This window comes from Myiozetetes cayanensis, unplaced genomic scaffold (assembly GCF_022539395.1).
Source record: "Myiozetetes cayanensis isolate MyiCay16 unplaced genomic scaffold, myiCay2020 scf1, whole genome shotgun sequence".
In the NCBI taxonomy this organism is placed as follows: Eukaryota; Metazoa; Chordata; class Aves; order Passeriformes; family Tyrannidae; genus Myiozetetes; species Myiozetetes cayanensis.
This window is the reverse complement of record NW_026086604.1, coordinates 38234745-38255899: the sequence shown is the minus strand read 5'-3', so window position 1 is coordinate 38255899 and position 21155 is coordinate 38234745. Positions and strand designations below refer to the sequence as shown.

The window sequence follows — 21155 nt, the reverse complement described above, 5'->3', positions numbered from 1 at the left end:
CGCCCGCCCCCGCGGCCCCATTGGCCGCACCGCAGCTCAAATAGAGCCGGCCCGGGCGCCCGTCCCAACAGCAGCGAGCGGGGTCCGAGTGCCGAGGCCGTCCCGTGGCCCCGCCGGAGCGCTCGGCCTTGGCGGCGGCAGCGATCGACGGCGCGTCTCGGCCCGTCCCGCCATGAGCAGCCCCGATGCGGGCTACGCCAGCAGCGACGACCAGGCACAGGGGCGGTGCTCGCTGCCCATCATGATGCCGGCCATGTGCCCGTGGACAGAGTCGCTGAGCCCGCTGGGCGAGGCGAAAGCGAAGGGCGAGGCGGCGCCGTCGTCGGGGGCGGCGGGCGGCCGCAGCAAGAGCGAGGCGCGGATCCGGCGCCCCATGAACGCCTTCATGGTGTGGGCGAAAGACGAGCGCAAGCGGCTGGCGCAGCAGAACCCGGACCTGCACAACGCCGAGCTCAGCAAGATGCTGGGTGAGCGCGGGCGGGCGGGAGTGGGGCCCCGTCGGGATGGATCCGCGAGAACCGGGAGCCCGGGGGGACTCGGGGCTCGGGCTGCGGGCAGGGAGCGGGGGGACCCGTGGGCTGTCGGGCCGGGGGTCCCGATGTGGAGAAGGTGCCGAGGTGGCGGGTCCGAGGGCGAGGAGCGGGCACCTGGGAGGCTCGGGGTCTGGGCTGCGGGCGGGGGCGGAGGTGTCGGGCGCGGGTGCGCCCCGGTGGGCGGCCGGTCTGACGGTGTTGGTGGGTGCAGGTAAATCGTGGAAGGCGCTGTCGCTGTCGGAGAAGCGTCCGTTCGTGGAGGAGGCGGAGCGGCTGCGGGTGCAGCACATGCAGGACCACCCCAACTACAAGTACCGGCCGCGGCGGCGGAAGCAGGTGAAGCGCCTGAAGCGGGTGGAGAGCGGCTTCCTGCAGCACGGCTTGGCGGAGGCGGCGGCGGCGGCGGCGGGGCCCGGGCTGGGCAGCGAGGTCGGCGGCGGCGGCAGCGTCGGCGGCAGGATGTGCGTGGAGGGGCTGGGACTGCCCTACGCCGAGCAGGGCTACGGGGCGGCGGGCGCGGGCCACTACCGGGACTGTCCGCCGCTGGGCGCCGCGTTCGACGGCTACAGCCTGCCGACGCCGGACCCGTCGCCGCTGGACGCGGCGGAGAGCGAGGCGCCTTTCTTCGCGGCGGGGCTGCAGGAGGAGTGCGCGCTGGTGCCCTACGGCTACGGCCCGCACCCGGCGGCCGCCGAGTACCCTGCGGCGGGCGAGAGCCCGTCGGGCGCGTCGCTGCGGCGGCACCTGGCGCCCGGCGAGGCGCTGGGGCCGGGCGGGTCGCTGCAGGGGCTGCTGGGCTGCCCTGCGCCGCTGCACGCGTACTACGGGCAGGCGTGCCAGCCGCCTGGCCCCGGGCGCGGCCCGCCCCCGCCGCTGCCACCGGGGCCGGTGGGACCCGTGGGACAGCCATCCCCGCCTCCCGAGGCCGCGCCGTGCCGGGACCAGCTGGAGCAGCTGCCGCCCGAGGAGCTGCTGGGCGAGGTGGACCGCACGGAGTTCGAGCAGTACCTGCGCTTCGCCTGCAAGCCCGAGCTGGGGCTGCCCTTCGCCGGCCACGACGCGACCGGGCTGGCGGCGCCCGACGGCTCGGGTCCCATCTCGTCAGCCGTCTCGGACGCCAGCAGCGCCGTGTACTACTGCGGCTACCCCGACGTGTGAGGGACTGTGTGGGGCACGGCACGGACTGGCAGAGAGGCGTTTGGCCCCCTCTCCTATTTATGTAATTTATTTCAATCATCTCGGGACAATTTTGCGAACTCCATCCGGGTGGAAATATGCTACTATCCTGCAGGTTAAAAGCATATTTCAGACTGTTTTTCGACTGGTGTGGCAGAATGTTTACAACTTTTTTTTTTTTTTTTTTTTTTCTGATGTCCATGCCTAAGAACGTTATCAGCACCGTTACTTGTTCGCCGAGGAGATGTTTTTAGTTGTCTTCATAACTATATCTTTTTCTTTTTTGTATTTCAGAAAAATAAATGAATGTACAGCTGTTTCTGTCATTCTTGTTGGCCATGTGACCCTTGAGTGAGACTAATCTAAACTTAAATCTGTCATGCCCCAAGGCGATGTGTAGGAAATGCTGATAGGATTTGACTCTTTCACCATGACAATGGCTCTAAAATGGTCTCCAGGACCAGCGAGGTTTGTTCCCAGGTGTGGCTGTATTCCCGTTGCATAGCTGCTGTGCTGCTCTTTGTTTCTTGGAGTACAGACCATGTGACTGTACTTCTGTGGTTTTTATAGTTTGTTTGTTTGTTTGTTTTTTCCTCTGGTTTCTGAGTGCCAGCTGAACTTTCATTGGGGAAAAACTTCGGTCTTTACAACAAAATAAGCTAGGTAAGGTTGAGATACTAGTTTTAAAGAGTACCTGGAAATCCATTGAATTTGGATAGTTGTAGATGTGAAAGTGATTTTCCTGTACCTAGTGATTTCTGTTGGAACCAAATGATTCATGAATAGGATTGGAGCTGCATTTATAAATTATACTTTCTACCACCTACCTTCAGGTCTGTTCGTGCCATTTAGTGGCGTGGGGTTCAGGCTCGGGTTTATATTAGTGAGGAGGAAAATCTGCAGTCCAAATGCTCATCTCGGCTGCCAGTATCAATTGGCCATTAAAAGCAGGGGATTTTAGTGTGTTCATCTGTACTGCTCTACTGTGACATTTCTGCCAGTGCAAGAGTACAGCTACATCTCGTTCTCATCATAACATTGTCAGGTAAGCATGAAGCTATCAACACTTCTGATATCTCTTCGATTTGGTAGATGGTGGCTGGAGTTAAAGTATCAAATTCTCTACTATTACTATAAGTTAATTTGCAAGTAACAGTTCAAAAGTGATATCAATAACAAATTTTTTTGGGGTAAGTGTACTTTATCTTGCATTAGGTTATTGCATTAGACTACTAACTTGTGGGTGGAGAAATGCTGCAGTAATTTCATTTGAACAATTCATGCTTGGTTTTGTAAAAAATGTATGACAGTGACCATTTTCTAAGCATATTAGGTACACAGAGCCAACTGTCTTTTCAGGCAAATCTAGTAAAAACATACTTGATCAGATAATTGCTTATTAATTCAGAAAATGTAATTTTATTTAGGTCACAAGAAACCCTGACTATGTCCACTGCCATCAGTGACACTTTTCTAACAGCATATAAGTGTAATATTGAAAAAAAACCCCACTTGAAATTGTTACCTCGGTGTTCTTTCCCCTCAACTTGACAATGGGAAAAGTGTGAAGGGCAGTGTCAGTTTTCTGATATTAGGGGGTTGGGTGCAAGGTGGGAAATAAGACTGCACATAAGTTAGTGTTTTAAAAACAACAGACACTTTGATATGGAAAGAAATATTGAGCGTGTTATAATTACAGGCTAGTAGAAATTTCACAACAGTGAAAAATCTGAAGGCTTTCATATTGGATTGTTCCAATTGTGGCTCCTAGGTGACCAGCCTTGGGAGGATCATTGTGGTAATCATACTCTTTCAGTTATGGACTGCTAAAACTGTCCACAAGGGGCTCTTGCTTATGCAATGGCAGGAATGTTCTAAAACATCCCTCAGAATAGTAACAAAGACAAACTAGGTACTTAACACTGAACAGACGTTCAGGTATATTGAAATAATATTAATTTTGTTTGTATTGCTTTTTTTCTTACAGGGATTCACTACATGTGTCCTAAGACTCCTTTTTTTTTCCCCCTCCCCTATAATACAGTAATATAGCCTAGTATGTAGCTGAATTATGTTTTAAAATTTAAAAAAAAATCCTCCCGTAAAAGAAAAAGTAAGGAAGGGAAGTAAGCTTAATTTAGGAAATCCCAAGGTATAGTTAAACAAATTCCAGCACTAAGGTTACCAGTGCAGGTCTAATTAATCTCTAGTGAATAATGTTATTATATCAGTATTAATTGTAATGATATACACATTTTCTATGGAACTCCAGTGCAATTAATCCATACCTTACACAGAAATCATACATGAAGATTGAAAGGAAAATGCTCCCTAATTATAACACTTACAGCACTTTTTCCTTCCAAGTCAGATTTCCCTTACCTTCAAGTTGTGGTTATGAGAGCTTCTGCACATCTTCCCAAGCTGACTGCTCAATGAAATGAAAGAGACTGGTGCAGTGCAATCCATCTACAAGGAAAACTGTTATTGCATAGGATCTTAGTTTTTACAGGATAGAGGTCTTCAAAGTATCATTAAAGTGCCTTAACCTAGCAGCGACACTTATCCTGCCTCATTTGATCTCTACTCTTGTTGGTCCCTTCTACTCTTGCTATTCACCTTCTAATACTGATTTCTACCTAGAACTTTGTTCATCAGCTGCATGAAATGAAGCAGCAACCAAGGAAGCCTCATCAAATAACAGCCTCTATTCTTCTCTGCCATGTGAGCCTATATTTCAACCTGCCACAAGATAAAGGAACAAACATTGTCAGTCGGTTTTTGAGGTAATAGTGCAGGACAACAAAATGATGCTGCGGCTCTCTAGTTGGTTCAGTTCCCACTTTGGAAATAACAGCTGTTACTTTGCCTCTATTTTCTGTATCTTTTGTTATAGTGTCCTACTGTACTCTGCCTAGTTTATGTTCCTTTTGTTGATCACATAAACCTTTCTCTTTGAATGTCTATTCCACTATTTATTAATCAGTCTTTGGCTGTTGCTTTTTTGTGACATCTTAGCCAAATCTGTGTGGATTATTTAGTATGTTTCCTCAATCCTGTACTTCTGTGTTAGAAATAGGATGATACATTTCTTATTTTGTTTAAATATAGGCCCATTTGGTCAAAGGGGGTATATTTAATCATAAGCTCATTCCAGCCACTAACATGACTATTCTGAATTTGCTTTTGTTTTATTCCCTATTATACCAACATTACAAATTTTTGTTTGTTTATTAACCACATTTCTTTCTCATCAACCTGGGTTTTTTGGTTTGTGGTGGGTTTTTTTGGTGTTTTTTATTTAATTAATTAATTTATTTATTTATTTATTTATTTATTTATTTATTTATTAAATTATTCTTCAGGTTGGATTGCCTGGGTTTGCAGAAGCTGACTGACTTACAACAACATGAATAGTACCAAAGCTTGAAAAGAGAAATCCAAAGCTATGCAATATTTAGGCTTTAACTCCCTTTTCTGATTAGCATGTTAACCACTCCCTCCTGGTTGTTTATTCTCTTTCCTTTGTTTGAAATTTACCTCTATTCTGTCACTTTCCTTGATGGCTTGACAATTTTTTTGATGCCTATTTGTTTCCTGTTTGAAGCTGCCCACTCTGTATCCTTACCTCTGCTCCTGAGTATCTCCTGATTCTGTTTCAGTCCCAACTCTGCCCTCTTTTCTACCTCCTTGCAAACCCTCATCTTTATTTTTATTTTTTCTCTCTTCCTAATATTGGTTCCTGCTGTTAACCCATGAGGTAGCTCCATCTTTGAACTGCTTCCCCTGCCTTCCTATTTCATGTGTCATGGTCCAGTGCTCCTCATGTTTTTTTGAGTTTTTAACTTCTATTTTAGAGTTTCAGCCATAGACCTGGGCAGCTTTTCATGGAGGACGATGGTAATCGTATCTTTGACACTGAGGAAATGCCTATCATCTCAGGCTAAATATTAATATTACTGCAAAAATGTCCTAAGATTGATTTAATATGATTGAAAGAACATATTTTTCCTACCCTTGTGTTCAGAAATACCTGAACAGTTTTAGCTGAAACTACTGTATTCTGCTGAAGCCAGCTATCTGGGATGAAAAACTCCTGGTCCAAATACGTTGCTAAAGCTATAGAAAGCTGACTTCATGTTCTTGAAATGGAAAGTCTGAGACAATTTTAGTTGCAAGTTGCAGGAACCCGGACCACGTTCAAAATCATCTGAGTACAATACTCAGATGTATTTGGGCACTAAATTAGGAATGGGAACATCATTGAACTGGTTCAAGCATAAACCAAATATTTTTTTTTTAAATATCCTATACATGGATATTCTAATTTATCCCATATTCAAGGACCGCATTGAGCATTTTCTCAGTTAAGTGAAAGGTGGTTAACAGCTTCCATTATGTGCACTGGGTACCAAGCTGGTTTGTGTGGCTGCCTGGCTCCTTGTTGGGTGGCTGGGACTTGCCTGTGCAGCGCCTGCTTCTACACTGATGTCAAAGTGTGGGTGGTGCAGACTGAGGTATTCCTAACTCTGATTCATTGGTTTCCTGGAGCTGCTCCATGAGGATTTTATGGGCTGATTAAATGATGTACATGTCAGTCTCTGATGTGTCTTGTCTATCCTAACCCACTCAGGTTATCAGAGCACGTTTCTGGGACTTTAAAGGGACTGTGTTTTCTTCTTTCATAATAAATCAAGGGTCATCATATAGGCAAGGCCACCAGTCTGATAAGCCGGAAATCAGGGTGGGAAGGCTCTTAAATATTTTAATCGTACATACAAAATAATTTTATTAGATTTCATTACTTATTTTTGTAATTCCTTAGAGCTGTTCTGCAGAGACCACATTGCTTTGATTAGTTTCCATGTTAATATAGTGACAGCGATAATGTTCCCTCTGCAGGTATTATTAAAGCTATTGATTTTCTTACTGAAATTCTTAATCTTTCTTAAATGAATATGGATTTCCAAACAAGAGGATTATATTAAGTATTTTAGCAACCAATATATTTATGACTGTGTATGCAATGATTACTACATTAATATAAATTGATTTTAAATTCTGGTTACAGATTACAGTGTGAAATGGAGAAGGCTAGGATAGTTAGTGGAGCAGAAACAATTTAACTGTGGCAGTGTAGTCCTAAGTAATATCCAATTTATATTTCTTATCAAGAAAATTATGAATAAGCACTTCATCTTACCCCAGTGATTTAAAGATGTATTTAATTAAGTGGGCACATGGTCATGTGGAGACTGGGGATTTCTCATGGGTGTCTTACTGTCCCAGTAATGCATTGTAGAATACTCTTTTATATTTTGTATTTTTTTGAGATTAAATGTGGTTCTAAGGTGTCTGTCTTAGATTTAATTAAATCACTACTATAACTTATATGTATCTCTACAAATTGGAATTGTCACAGCTCGTAGAATATTAATGACATAAATTTTGAACTTTTGAGGTAAAGAAACTGAAACATCTGAAGGGCATGATATATGTCACCTGACACAGATAAAACTGAAACACTAATCGTGATGTCATGAGTCCTTCAGTAAAAAGAATCTCAAAATTAAGAACTTGAGGAAAAATACAGAACATTTTTTAAGCATATGTAGAAATGCCGTTTGAGATATCAGTAAATATCTGAAATGTGATGCAGTTTCCAGGAATTTCACAAGTAAATAAATTACAAGTTTGTTTCCAGTTGTTTTCATACTTTCAGAACGCTTGTTTTAGGGATGCTTTTCACCTATAGTGGGACAGTAACAAGCAAAATACAAATGTTTGAGCTGTGAGGCTCTTTTGTTATGGCTGTGTCCTCTCATTAAATAATTGTTCTTTATATCATAACTGTATTGTGATAGAAAGTAATTCCAGGTATATGATGCTGAAAAATGCCAAAGTAAGGCTTTAGAAACAAAGTTCTCCATAAAAATAAATTTTTGCCATGTAGTTGTTTAAAGTAGGATTCCATCATCTTCTGGATTTTAATAGGCAGCAGTTCAGAGAAAATAAATTTTCTTTATCAGACAGAAAACTCTGTGGAATACTCCATGAAATGAGTTACCAGGGAATACTGTTATTGTTTGCATTGAGGGTGGCTGCTCCATTTACCCATAGAGAATATATTTAGGTACCAGCAAGTCTTGGGTTCTATCCAAGGCATTGTGGAATTACTTTACGGTGTCTGATTTACTTTAAAGCTTCTTGTTATTGCCATTTAGAAACAAAATTTATCCTGCACACATCCTGTTTAAAACAAAAATTTGTCCTCTGTTGAAGAAAGATAAAGAATATTAGAGTATGTTTTTGTGGCTAAAGGTTGTGTTCAAATTAACTGGAAAGGTGAACCAATACTTGTGAATTCATGGACCTGAACTGCCTGATACAATACAAGTTCTGGTTTCAAACACACAGATTAGTATTACTGGAGAGCAGCTAAGGAAGAATCTGGTTTGGTAGTCTTGATTTTTGTTTTATGTTTTTATTAATTTAATAAAAAGTATCACTTCTACAAGTTATTGTGAGTTAGACTACATATATTTCCTTGATTACATGCATGTTCTTTCTATATGTCAATGTATGATAATTTTGCTTGTGCAATATCAACAGTGAAGACAGTGAATAATTTCCATGAGCAAGGTGAAGCAGATTTGGCATCAGAAGAATGCAATATGTTAATTTTTCATAGTTTTGAATTGGGTATGATGATTGAAAGTGTAATATTGCAAAAATACTCACTAGTTTGGACATAAGAACCTTGAGTCGCAGTGTCTTGGGCTTGGTCTAGAAAGAATGGACTTAATTTACCACTGATTTGGAATTATAGGTTAAACCTGTAAAGAGGTATTTAATGCATGGAAAACTTGCTAGAATTTGTCAAGATACAAATGCTGTTGCTTCTATTCTCAGACAGAATTATTTAAGTTATATCACTACAAATATTATTAGAGAGCAGAAAGAGAAGCTCCTGTACAAACCTGAGGCAAAAAAAGAGAAGATCTATTTCGCTGTTCCTGAATAGGTCAAAGTAATGTCTCTGGGAATAATGCTCTGTTTTTTACCTACTCTTATATAGTCTGGAAATGCCCACAGGAGATGTGAAAAATAACAAGGCTGTTATTTTGCTGCCATAAATTTAAATGCCTGAAAAAGATCATCTCCTTCAACCATTTCTTATCACCCTGCAAGGAGTCTCAGAGAGACAGGGGATATTTCATCCATGAGAAAAGTCTGATTTCCAATTATAGCACCTAAAGCATGCTTTACTATCTTCCCAGCAAGTGTAGTATCACCTGTACCCTGAATCATTAGTGTGGGGGAAAGCTACCTCAATCCAGATGCGTTCATTGTACTGAGTGGGTTGGCATATTTATGTAAGTTTAAGACTTGTTATCTGTTCAGTATGGTCTTCTCTGTAGTCATTTATGTCATTTACAGCCTGTTCTGCTTGGAAGAGGCAGAAAACTAGGCTTTGTCTTTCAAAACTTACCAAAAAAATCATCCAGTTGTATTTAATCCCAGGTCAGACAATTTTCCAAAGCAGCCTGTTACTCAGTGAAACACTTTCTTTAGAAACTAGAGAGCCTTGACAAGATGGCAAGTAAAAGATCTAAATAAAATTTTCCTTCAAGGAGATTGAACTAAGAGCACCCCTTCTAAAAAAAGAAAACACTTGGTTTGAAAATCCTTGTCCTGTCTTGACCCTGAGTGACAAATCTGAGGTTACTACTCCATCATTTTTCATGGTGACATAGCCAGTAACACTGACCCAAGTTAAATTACTATTTTTTGGATTTATTCCAGTTTTGCTCTGACAGTAGTGTTCACAGGGCTGTAGCTGGACTAACTTGTCTGCCTTGGGTTTGTGTCTGTACTAGGAGCTTTTTGTGGCTCACGGTGGACATGCAAATGCCTAACACTTCAAGTGGCATCTAAGGGGTAGCTCTCAGCCTATTGGTGTTGACTAAACTGCCAGAGAAGCAGCTAAGTGCTCTTAAGGGTTTGGGTCTATGCAACACTTACCTCTGGTGATAGTACCAGTGTAACAAGAGGTCAGCACCTTATAACTTTTCTGGAGTGAAAATTGCTGTTACTAATTTGGCTTCATGCTTTGCTCATCTTAAATGTGTGGAGCAGAACTCACAACTCATCACAACAATAAAAAAATCAAATATGCACAATGAAGTCTGAATGACTGCTTTCCCTCAGCAAGCTTCATGCTGAGAATGTGGTTAGGTTGATGTGAACAGCAGTGCTGACTGCCTTCAGTCTTGCCAGGGAACATGACCACTAGATGGCTGAGAAAGTATAACACTCTACAACAATTTATAGTAGCATATTCTGAATTTATGTCAATGAAGATTATGATTTAGATTGGATTTTATGATTATGATTTCTGATTAGATTTCTTCGTGAAAAAAAAAATTGCAATGTGTTGTGTGTAATCTGTGTTTAGAAGCAGAGAGTATTTTTAGGTAATTCTCAAGTTTTAGCAGAATTTGAAAAATCTGATGTGACAGACACCTGAAACTTTTTTTAGGGATAAATTTAACATGAATATTCTTGCATTGCTAACAACCTTAATGCTTCTACCAGTTAGGATGAGGTATCTAGATTGACGTGGAATACGTAAAGTAATTCAGAATGACTACTTATTACTGTCAAAATATATGATCTCTGAATAGTTCAGTCAATACGGACTTACTGCTGTGGAGAATCCGCCTATAGCAGTAACAGAACTTAGCATGTTCAGGCTTGTTCTGTGGCCTGACAACCTTGACATAATTGTGCTATTTCCTCTATTTGTGTAATAGTCCCTGGCTACAACACACAAGATTGTTCAATTGGGCAAGATTTTTCATTTTACTGTTCCCAAGTGGCCTTCATATAATTTGCTGTGCACACATGACTTGGAGTATAGAAAATAGAAATAACTACCTAAATTCTTAACTTTAGCAGGACAGGTAGCTGCTCCTCATGATCCAGAATCAGTTTATTTATTATATTTCAGTTTGAATTTATGCTAATAACATAGCTTTTGACTTTACACAGCTAAGAATTTATTTTACGTAGGAGAAATACTGTCTCCTTTTAGTCTCCTTTGGTTGTGATCAGCCAATGGCAAGTGTGGCTAGAAGTGCACATAAGATTAGAATTTTCCCTGAAATGAAATATTAGAAATTCACGGGATTCCTTCTGCAGTGTAACCGACACTGCTTTCCACCTCTGCAACCTGGAAACCAAGCCGTCTCCTCTTCCTCAGGGAAAGATTTGTTTTCTTCAATGCTGCGTTTCCTGTATTACTCACTTTTCCATTCAATACCATCAGAACATGCTGCCAGCTGCACTTGGTAGTGACAAATGCATTCATTTTGCTTTTAAACAAGTTTATTGCTCATCACTGTAACAGTGGTGCTGCCATTATGGACACTGCCTTTGGGGTTAGAGTCTGAACTGTGATGTGGATATCTGTTAGAATAATATACATATTTCATAAAGTTATTAAATAACATTTTTAGAATTCCAGGTTTTTTTCTGTCGTAGAGAATGTTTTTGAATTTTACTGAGGTTAAAGATCTGAAAGAAAAGACAACAGACTTTTCTTATGATCTCCTATCACACATAAAATTGCATTCCTTTTCCATAGAGAGAGGTTTAACAAACGGACTTTATAAGCAAATATGTGCTGTGTTATGTAGTAGTCTTTTCAGATGTTTTTTTCAGAATTTCTCTTTATTTTTATTCATAATTTATGGAATCTTTACTTCTGCTGGGATAAAATAACTGCACATCTCAAAACAGGAGCAGAATTTTAAAATATGTTGTAGCTAGGTGGCAATAAGATTGCCTTTAACTTTGAATTGACATCAGCAATAAGGCCAAAGCATAACCCTGACTTTTGGAAAAGTTTGTAATCATTCTGATGTGCTATGTTCTCATCTGCAGCCTGAGAAATATTCTCTCAAGGTTTACTATGTATTTTAATTGATGAATTTTTGTGACCCAAATACCTTCCAAATAATGTTATACTTGAGGGTCTGACGCTATTTGAGATGTCCTAGAGGTATTCAAGACATTAGGCTGTCAGATATCACATAGGACCTATCACATAGGCCTTCATCCTTGTGGAGCAGCATGTTGGCTGGAGTATGCAGTTGCTCATGCAACGTAAATAGCTCCTTTTGGAGCTAAATTTACCATAGATCTGAAGTGTTCCTCAGCTAAAACCTGGGAGTGAATCTCAGTGTCTGAGCTAGATAAAGCTCAGTTTCTGATGTTACCTCTTCATCTGTCTCAAGTGTTATGTGAAATTATCCCAGTTTGTAGATTTCCTGGAAATATTCCAAGCTTCCTTTTATGCCAAGTGATGAATAACAATAAGTGTTGTGATGTCCTGTATAAACAAACCATCTTAACTTGACTCTTCATGCTTCCTAAATTAGAACTAGAGTAATATCCAGGAATTACAGATATTTTCCAGTATCTGTAACCTCCATGAGTTCTCATGACTTACTTTAAAGCAAGAGAAACTAACTGATTTCCAAAGTTTACCCCTGTTATCCTTGATAACAGGAAGGCAAACAGTGTCAGTTTTAACCATGAGAGTCTCAACCTGGAAAGCTCCTTTGTCAAACAAGTTTTCCCTCCTCTTACAGCAGGAGCAAGGAGACCGTCATCTGAACCATTGCACTGTTATTATAACATCTTAAATACAAAGCACTGAGGAAAGACAGCTAATGGAAAAAAATAACAGTAGTCAAGACCTGAGGGGAGAAATTATCCGAGTGGGAAGCTAATTAGACAATTAGATATAGCTGCATTAGGCGTTTAAATCAGTAGTTTTATATTGCTAGGTTTAGTTAAAATTTTCAAAAGTGATTGTTACACAGTCTCCAATTTTCTAAAAATAATGGGTTTGGAACTGGTGGAAACCAATGGTGGAAAAATCTAAGAATCTGAGGTACTTCACTGAGAATAAACATGGCATTCTGTTTCACAACTCTGAAGGGGATTCCCTGGAGCAAAAAAGGACAAACATAGTGTTTTTCTCAAGGAAAGCCTGACCTGGAAGGTTGCAAATTATTTGGCCTATTGTTGATAATCAGAAAGATATTAAACCAAACAATTATCATTACAAGCAGTGAGAGGATAGAGAAGCTAAAAGAAAACAAACAGATTTTTCAAGAACAAATTTTGTCAATTCAACATAATTTCCCATTTTAGCAGAGTAAGTGTTTGAATGTTTAAGGGAGAGGAAATTAGTTTGTTTATAGCTTGACAACAGTAAAACTTGTAATGTTATTATATGTTACTTTGTCCTAAATTGAGGAGATGTGGTTCAGATTAAAGCACAATTAAGAATAACTATCAGTGTCCTCACCTATAGATGGAAAAGTTCTTTCAGATGGAATCCTTATACAGGTCCATTTCTTTACTTTTGATTTTTAATAATGAGTCAGATGCATAGACTCTACTTAAAAAAATTCTGGATGTTGTTAACCTGGGAATGGCTGCAACCATTATAAATTATAAGATTAGAAGCTAAAATAATTCTGGTAGTTTGGAGAAATAGCCTGATATTGACAAGAAGAAATTCAATTAAGGAAAGCACAAATATAAATAAAAGAATAACTGACTTTATGAATGCTGTTAAAAAAGAGAAGGGAGAGAATCTTAAGGCAAGAGTGGCATGTGAACCAAGCCACTTATCCAACAGAATACTCTGAGTTATGAATGATTCACTCAGAACAGCTTGAGTAGTTGCTGTTCCTCAGTGGAACTGAGCTGTGTTGTGAAAAGCTACTGTGAAAAGAAGCAGAGGTCATCTTGGCAAACATGAAGAAGAACATGTGTCACATCCAAGAGTTAATTATTTCACTATAAGAATTAGTTGTGAGATCTCAGGTGAGTATTGCATCTGTGTTTGCACACCACACTTGAAGAAAGATAGAGATAAGCTAAGCATGGGGACAGAGATTTGAAAACATGATGTGTGAGTAGAGAGTGATGGCTCAATTTCTGCTCACAAATGAAAGGATGGTGATCAGCTGTTCTCTTTGGTCACAAGGCAAAATTATTTGTCTCAAGTTATTATCCCACTAACATAAATAAAGTACCATTAGTGTTTTCAATGTAAATGGAATTGTTCTAGATGTAAGCAATAGCTTTCAGAATATAAGGTATGGTGTGATCAAATAACATTTCAGAATGTCATGACATGCATTTTGGTATTTTTCAACAAAATGGCATGTTCTCAAAATGTGTTAACAGGGTATGACAGTAGGGCTGCTCCGTTGTTTCGTGAGTTGGATCCCAGCTTTGAGGGAACGATGGAACAGGCTGCAGAAAAAGAACTGAACTAGGTACAACAATTAAATAACACAGGGAGTTCCTATCTGTTGGCTCCTCAGGGCATTCCTCTCACCCAGCTGTACAGTAAATGACTCTACCACCATTCTTTTCACTTACTCCTGTAGATTAATCCCAGGTACTCAGCCCCCTTAGACATCGTCTCCATTTCATCCATCAGTAACCTTCAGTAACCTCACATACTCTTCCCCATACTGAGAACATCTGTGCAGGAGAAGGCACCTACTCTTGGCGGTGGTAGAGAATGTACTGTGTCATTCATGAGATGATGTGGCTTTTATGGAAATTAGTTTATTAAATAGTTCACATAGTATTTCACAGGGAGCACCACATGCTGCTGAATAACCATTCATCAGTTCCAGCACACATGCCCTGTATAACTTCATGTTGTAATTTGCATGAATATTTTCATATTAATATTTTCATAACATGAAGAGTCATGCATGTAAGGCCGCATCTTGTCCTTAGAGTGTACCTGAACTCACTAATCTCTGTAATGTGTGGTCAGAAAGTTAGTCATCTACTGCATGGCTGTTTCTGCAAATTTAAAGTGAAATTTTTCTAAAGCAAAGATCAGCCTCTGAATTTATATTTGATCTCGTATAGCGTGGGAAATTGTCATAACAAAATTGTCTTGGATTTTGTATTTTTACTCATATATGACTAATTGTTTTAAGGTTATCAATCTCCTGTAGAGAGTTCCTTAATAGCAAAGTGCTAGCTGTTGAACAGAGAAGGCCATGTCCTTATAATCATGGAATCATTTAGCTGGAAAAGATATTTTATATCAAGACCAACCATTAACCCAGCACTGCCAGGTCCACCACTAAACCATGTCTCTGAGTGCCACATCTAAACATCTTTTAAATACCTCCACGTGTGGTGACTCAACCTGAGCAGCCTGATCCAATGCTTGACAACTCCTTCTGTGAAGAATTTTTTCCTAATATCCAGTCCAAACCTCCTCTGCCAAAACTATTTCCTCTTGTCCTGTTACTGGTCGCCTGAGAGAAGAGATCAACACCCACCTGCCTACAACCTCCTTTCAGGTAGTTGTAGAGAGCAATAAGGTCTCTCCTGAGCCTCCTTTTCTCCAGGCAAAACAACTTCAGCTCTCTCAGCTTCTCCTCATCAGATTTGTGCTCCAGACCCTTCACCAGCTCCACTGCCCTTCTCTGGACACGCTTCAACACCTCAGTGTCTTTCTTGTACTGAGAGGCCCAAAACTGAACACAGGATTCGAGGTGCAGCCTGGCAGTGCCAAATAGAGGAGCATTGCAGCAGCAGTTCTTTTTTCAAGAAAAATAATAAATGATTTGCAGGGGAAAACATCATAGCCCTAGAACTCTTTTCCACTACTGATAAAGCCTGCTTATTGTGGATGTTTTTCTTGACTTTATCCCCATGTATCTGTGAATTTTTTGTAGTCATACCGTCTGAATAGGTTGAGAAACAGAGATGACTTATGGTAAGCCATTCAATTTAATATCTATTAGAGCCAGAGACACTGACCTCCTCTGATACACTCTAGCTATGAATCATAATTATTGCTGTATTGTTGAATGTTCAGGCAGCAATCAGTGGAAATGAAATGACTGTGTAGTATTTTGTGACATGAGAAATGAATTATGGAAAAGCTGGACTTGGACTGTGTAAACTCTTCCCAGATCATCAAGCTGATTGTATTGCCATGAACATGGCTAATCCTAAAAGCACACACACACCTGATAAGCTACATGCACCTCAGACTAGGAAAGAGGATCTCACTTAATTGGTGAGAAAATAGAAGAAAATGTTATTGGCTTGCCTCAAGGTTTACTGGTTGTTTTCACAACTAAAAGCTTTGTAATTGTTGATTTTAAGCTTTCACATGGCCAGGTTATCATGTTATGCTCCTAGTTGCCAATTTTACTTAAATACATTGCAGTAGGGAGCAAATCTCTAAATCAAACATAGTAGTTGAATCATATTAGAAAAAACCCAACAATATAAACAAACAATTGACACAGCCAATCACAATGGAATATTTAAGTCTTCGGACGATGTAAGTTAGGAGTAAATTTTCTTAAGAGTAATCCAAACATTTCAGACTGGATTAATTTAGTTCTTCTCATCATAAATGCATTTGCAGAAAAGCTAATATTAGAATGTAAAGTTTTACTTAATGCAGATTTCTTTAATTGGAAACTTGACTTTACAATACTTGACCACTTCTTTCATTTACGAAATGAAAGTATTTTCTGAATCTTTTCTTAATTATTTTATTTAAAAAACCCCTCAGCATTAAACTGTCTTATGGAAATTGCATTTTGAATTTTTTTTTCATAATTCATGAATAACAGACTTCTTGATGTTTCCTGTTAAAAGATTCAACCTTCAGGTTAAAGCTTATTAATAAGAAACTTGAAAATAAAGTTCCTATTAATTTAAAAATATTCTAAGCTCTGTTTATTGCATATATCTGTAGAAAAGATTTTGTTTGATTTGTGTTTCTCAAAAAATGAATACTTGGACCCTTGAAAGTAAGACATTAAATTGATACAAATAGGCTGACAACTGCTAGTGAGTTTTGAAAACTTTAAGTTTTGTGTAACTGTTCTCACATGGACATACACATCACTACACCACCTTATCTTTAAAGACCTTTATATTGCTTATGGAAGTGAGATGCTGAATTTAACAAAATCAGTGTTGTGTTGTTTGAAACACAGTAAATGCAAATGCTTGTCTTGTAGTATACCTTCATTTATTTTCTTTTATCTGTACAGCCCAGTTTCTGTAATGTTTTTTCATTTGGAGAGTGGCCACCTATGGTGGCTGTTTATCCCAGTGTGTATGCCCGTGGGTAGGCAGCTTCAGTCTGTAATCCAAACAGAAATTTTCATTTAAACAAACCCAAGTCTGCTGATCCTATCTCAGCAGGTGTAAATTAAGAAACTCGTGAAATTGATGATAGCTTAGGGGCTTGCAAACTCCAGAGCTAAAATACTTGGCAAAATTGCATTAGGAGACTAATTAACAAAGGACATGCTAATCCAGAATAAGAGTGTAATTGCTGACAAAATATATTTAACTGGATTAAAAACACATTCCAAGGTAACATATAAAATAATGTGCCCCGAATACAGCAAATAGAAAACCTATAATCACTGTAAGACCTTTTAATTAGTAAAACTGTTACTTTTACTTTAAACAAGGGATGAGGAAGTTTGTGCAGAAAATTAGTATAGTGCCAGTGGGAGAGGGGACAATCAAAAAGGCTATTAGTTTGGCATTTATGGATCAAGTATCACGGTTCTCAGATTTCTAAAATTTGTCTTCCATCTCTGCCAGACATCGTATTCTTGTATTCATAGACCTCCTAAGTTAAAATCAGAAGTTAAATTAGTGTGGAACAACTTGCAAGAAGATACGTTTTCAGAATGCATTTTTTAGATAGATATATAAATTAAATTGGTGTTACTAACAAAAGTCCAAAATGGAAACTTAAATAAAGCAATCCTTCTACAAATAAAATATACTTCTGTGAGAACTGTTAACAAGTGGGATAGTGCAGAAAAATGCAGAAGGGAAAATCATTTTCTTTTTGTTTCGTTCTTGACACCTTGTCTCTGTACATGCAAATTTGGCAGATTTTGGGACTGAGGGCTATAAACCATAAAATGCTGAAGTCAGTCTAGGTATGTTTATCTTACATGTCTGGGAAGACAGAGAAATTGCCAGGGACAGAAAGCCAGGAATTTTCTCAAAATGTACATCCTATCTTGCTTTTCTGTGCTTTGTCTGCAGTGTGTATCCTTTTTGGTAAAATAGTTTATATGTTGTAGATAATAAATGGAAATGCTGTAATGCAGATGAACAGTTATTTTGCCTAGTGGCAATTATTTTTACTGACACACATACTTCCATCCCATTTGCAGACATACATATAAACACAGACATGTATATTTTCTTTCTGTGTTTTGCAAGCCCCTTCCCCAAATACTAGACTGGTGTCTATCTTTAATAAGATAACAGTATAAAACAGTGTTACTGTGTTCAAAATGGGATTTTTTTCAGTAAGTTAACTGGTTGTATCTTTAGCAGGATCTCTTCCTTTGTCTTTGAGTTCAGCACAGCTGTTAAGCAAGTTTGAGCTTGCTGCTTTCTGTAAAGCACTGTCTTCAGTAGGAATTTTTCTGAAGATTTGCCAGCTGAGGCCTTCAAAGTCAAATTGTGTGCCCAAATAAAGACCTTCAATATAATGGAAGGCTGATGTGAAAGAGAAGGAGCAAACGTGCTGTTGGAGCATATTTGGGTGCTCTGTACTGTTCTGAAACCCCATATCCCAGCTGATCTGGTGTTTGAGGCTATGGGTGATGCAGATTTGCAAGTATTGAGCTGGGTAGCTCATGCATCATTTTAGGTCCAAAGTAGGACTTGCTGCTGCACCACATCTTTTTGTTGGGAGCAAGAGAAGGTTTCCACTTCATAATTTGCATGATACCTATGCTGGACTCTGTGGGAGTCCACAGTTTCCAGTTAAGGGAAACCCATTTCCTGACTGCTGCCTAAATGAACTAGCTCATGGAGTTAAGTACAATTTTGGCACAGTAGCTCCACGTGATCTAATGTCACCCATTTCTCTCTGCTGCTGTTCTTGACTCCAGAACATTCCTTCAGACTTAGGTCCCACATCTACGGGCTATGTTGTATGCACAAGGAGAAACAGTGCTTTGTCTTCAGAATCACCCGGTCTTATTAGGATACAAGAAGTGTGGTAGTACATACCCTGTGCCTCCTGGAGACTGCTGATGTGCTATGGAAAGGGAGGAGTGGAAGAACTTCAGTTTATGGCTGCTTTGGTGACAATTTTGCCATGCCATGCATTTACATTGAGTTAGATGGAAAGTAAAAGTTGAGTAGTTTTTAATGATGAAAAAGGGGTACTGAATAGAATAATAATTTCATTCAGTTATGTTAATACTAATAAAATGAGGTGGGATTGGCATCATTTGCTGACTAGGTAAATTTGGGTTTTAAAAGCATGTTGTAAACATGAAATGTAAACATGGAAACACAAGTGGGCATTTGCAGGGCTAGGGTGGAAGAGGAAGCCAGAACAAACCCAGATTCTTCGTTTCCTGGCAAAACTTCTTGTGAAAAGATCTGTGGGAAACAGGGAATTTGCTATCCATCCTTACCCAGGTGGAAGAACTGTTTCTGAAGAAAGTTCTTCTGCTCAGTATTTGCTTATTCTGCTACAGAGCTGAGTTTTTTTTTTAGCGTTAGTAAAACATGGTACAATGAGGACACACTCAGATTCTCTGCAATTTAATTTAGCACAAAATGCTGAAAAAGTTTAAGTTTCAGGCTGCTGCTAGGCCACCTGTCTTAGTTTCCTTGCCTTCTGGCCTCTGTCTGCCCTGTAGATGACAGATTAGCTGTGAACATCCTTTATAAAAGGAAACAGTGTTCTATAAAATTCACACCAGGGTTTCCAATTTAGTATCATAGTCAGGACATCCTAAAATAAAATTTGTTTCAAAAATAGTCTGGAGGGGGGTTGTCAGGGTTAAAAGAAAACAATCTACTGATGTCAGTTTATTCTGTGAGAAAACTTGCATGGAAAAGGGGTTTAGTGTCTTGTTCAGGTGCAGTAGTTTTTTGCTGATGGGGAATAAAGCAAAGCAAAACAACAATAGCACGTTCCGTGAATCGAGTGTGATAAAGAAGAGTTCCTATATAGCAAAACAGGAAGTTTAAAAAAGGCCAAACAATTGATCTTTGAGGACAGGAATGATATTTATATTTTAACCTTTTTGTTTTGTCTCTAATTTAGAATTTACAAAGTGATGCAAATGATTACCAGTAAATAGAGTTTTAGTGCATTCAATGCACACATGTTCATACATGAAGAGATATGAAAATATTTTAGATATTTAATTTTCTTTCTGCAAATGAAATGTTGAGAGTTTTCTCTGCTTGAGGTGTGTGAATCAGGATGTTTACCTGCTTACACTGCTTGTTATCTTCCCAATATTTTTTTTTCTCTGAGTCTTACAGTAAAACTTTTATCTAAGCTTTCCCAAGAATTTTATTCTAGGGACTTTTTTCCCTTCCATTATTAAAATTTATTGCTTGCAAGTATTATTTTCCAGATATCAGCTATAGTTGAGGATGGTTGTTTTTTTTTAAGTCTGTGCAAAAATAATCAACTGTCTGACATTATTAATAGTCTTTGGTCAAAAATTGAACCGTACTTTGACAGACAGCTTATCCAGGCATTTGAATTTTGAATCCATTTATTTTAAAATTATTATTACCATTTGTCTATTTTAATAAAATAAGACAGCTTTATGTAATTCATAATTAGATGAATCTGATACTGTTAATATAATTTTAAAACTGTGCCTAGTAGTGAAAATTACAGTAACATATAATTGAATAATATATGATGCAATATATTGGTACACTAATTTAAAAATATATATTACTTCAATATTCAACATTCAGAATAAACCTAGAGTCTTAGATATTTTCTCTTCAATAATAGAAAAAATGGGTTTAACCAACAGGTAAGTACTGACACTGTTAAAATTTATCTTTTTCTCTTCTGAATATTTGGCTTAAGCTTTCTGCCATTGGATCTTGTTATATCTTTGCTGCTAGCTTGAAAAAATGTTGTAGTGCCACTGTTCTCCATCTGGGTACTTAAAGAACATGATCAAATCATTGCTTCAGCTTTTCTCTATTAATCTGAAAAGTTTGAGTCTCTGAGTCCTGCACCATCAAACCTCTGAATCATTCCACTACACATTTTTGATGTCATTTTAGTTGATCAGTGTTCTTTTTAACACATTAGCTTGAAAACAGGTTATGCTTTGTTTAAAAAAAAAGATGCAGCACTGCCAAACCCAGAGATAATGGAACTACTGTGTTCTTATTTTCTGCTCCTGCTTCATATTCCTCTCTTTAAACATCCCAGAATCACAGTAGCCCCTTTGGACACAGAATTCTCCAAGACAAGACTCCATGCTAATCTGATGATTCTTTTCAGTGTTTCCAGTTAGTTGAGCACAAGTCATTGTCTTT

At 39.4% G+C, this 21155-nt stretch overlaps 1 protein-coding gene across 1 annotated transcript; it reads left to right on the top strand.

Annotated features, from left to right (window-relative positions):
* The first annotated feature begins 94 nt into the window (after positions 1-94).
* LOC126638309 (transcription factor SOX-17-like) lies at positions 95-1691 on the top strand. The gene is made up of 2 exons (XM_050312076.1): positions 95-467; positions 745-1691. Exons 1-2 carry the CDS (start codon positions 173-175, stop codon positions 1689-1691), a joined length of 1242 nt encoding a protein of 413 aa, XP_050168033.1. The 5' UTR covers positions 95-172.
* The last annotated feature ends 19464 nt before the right edge of the window (positions 1692-21155 follow it).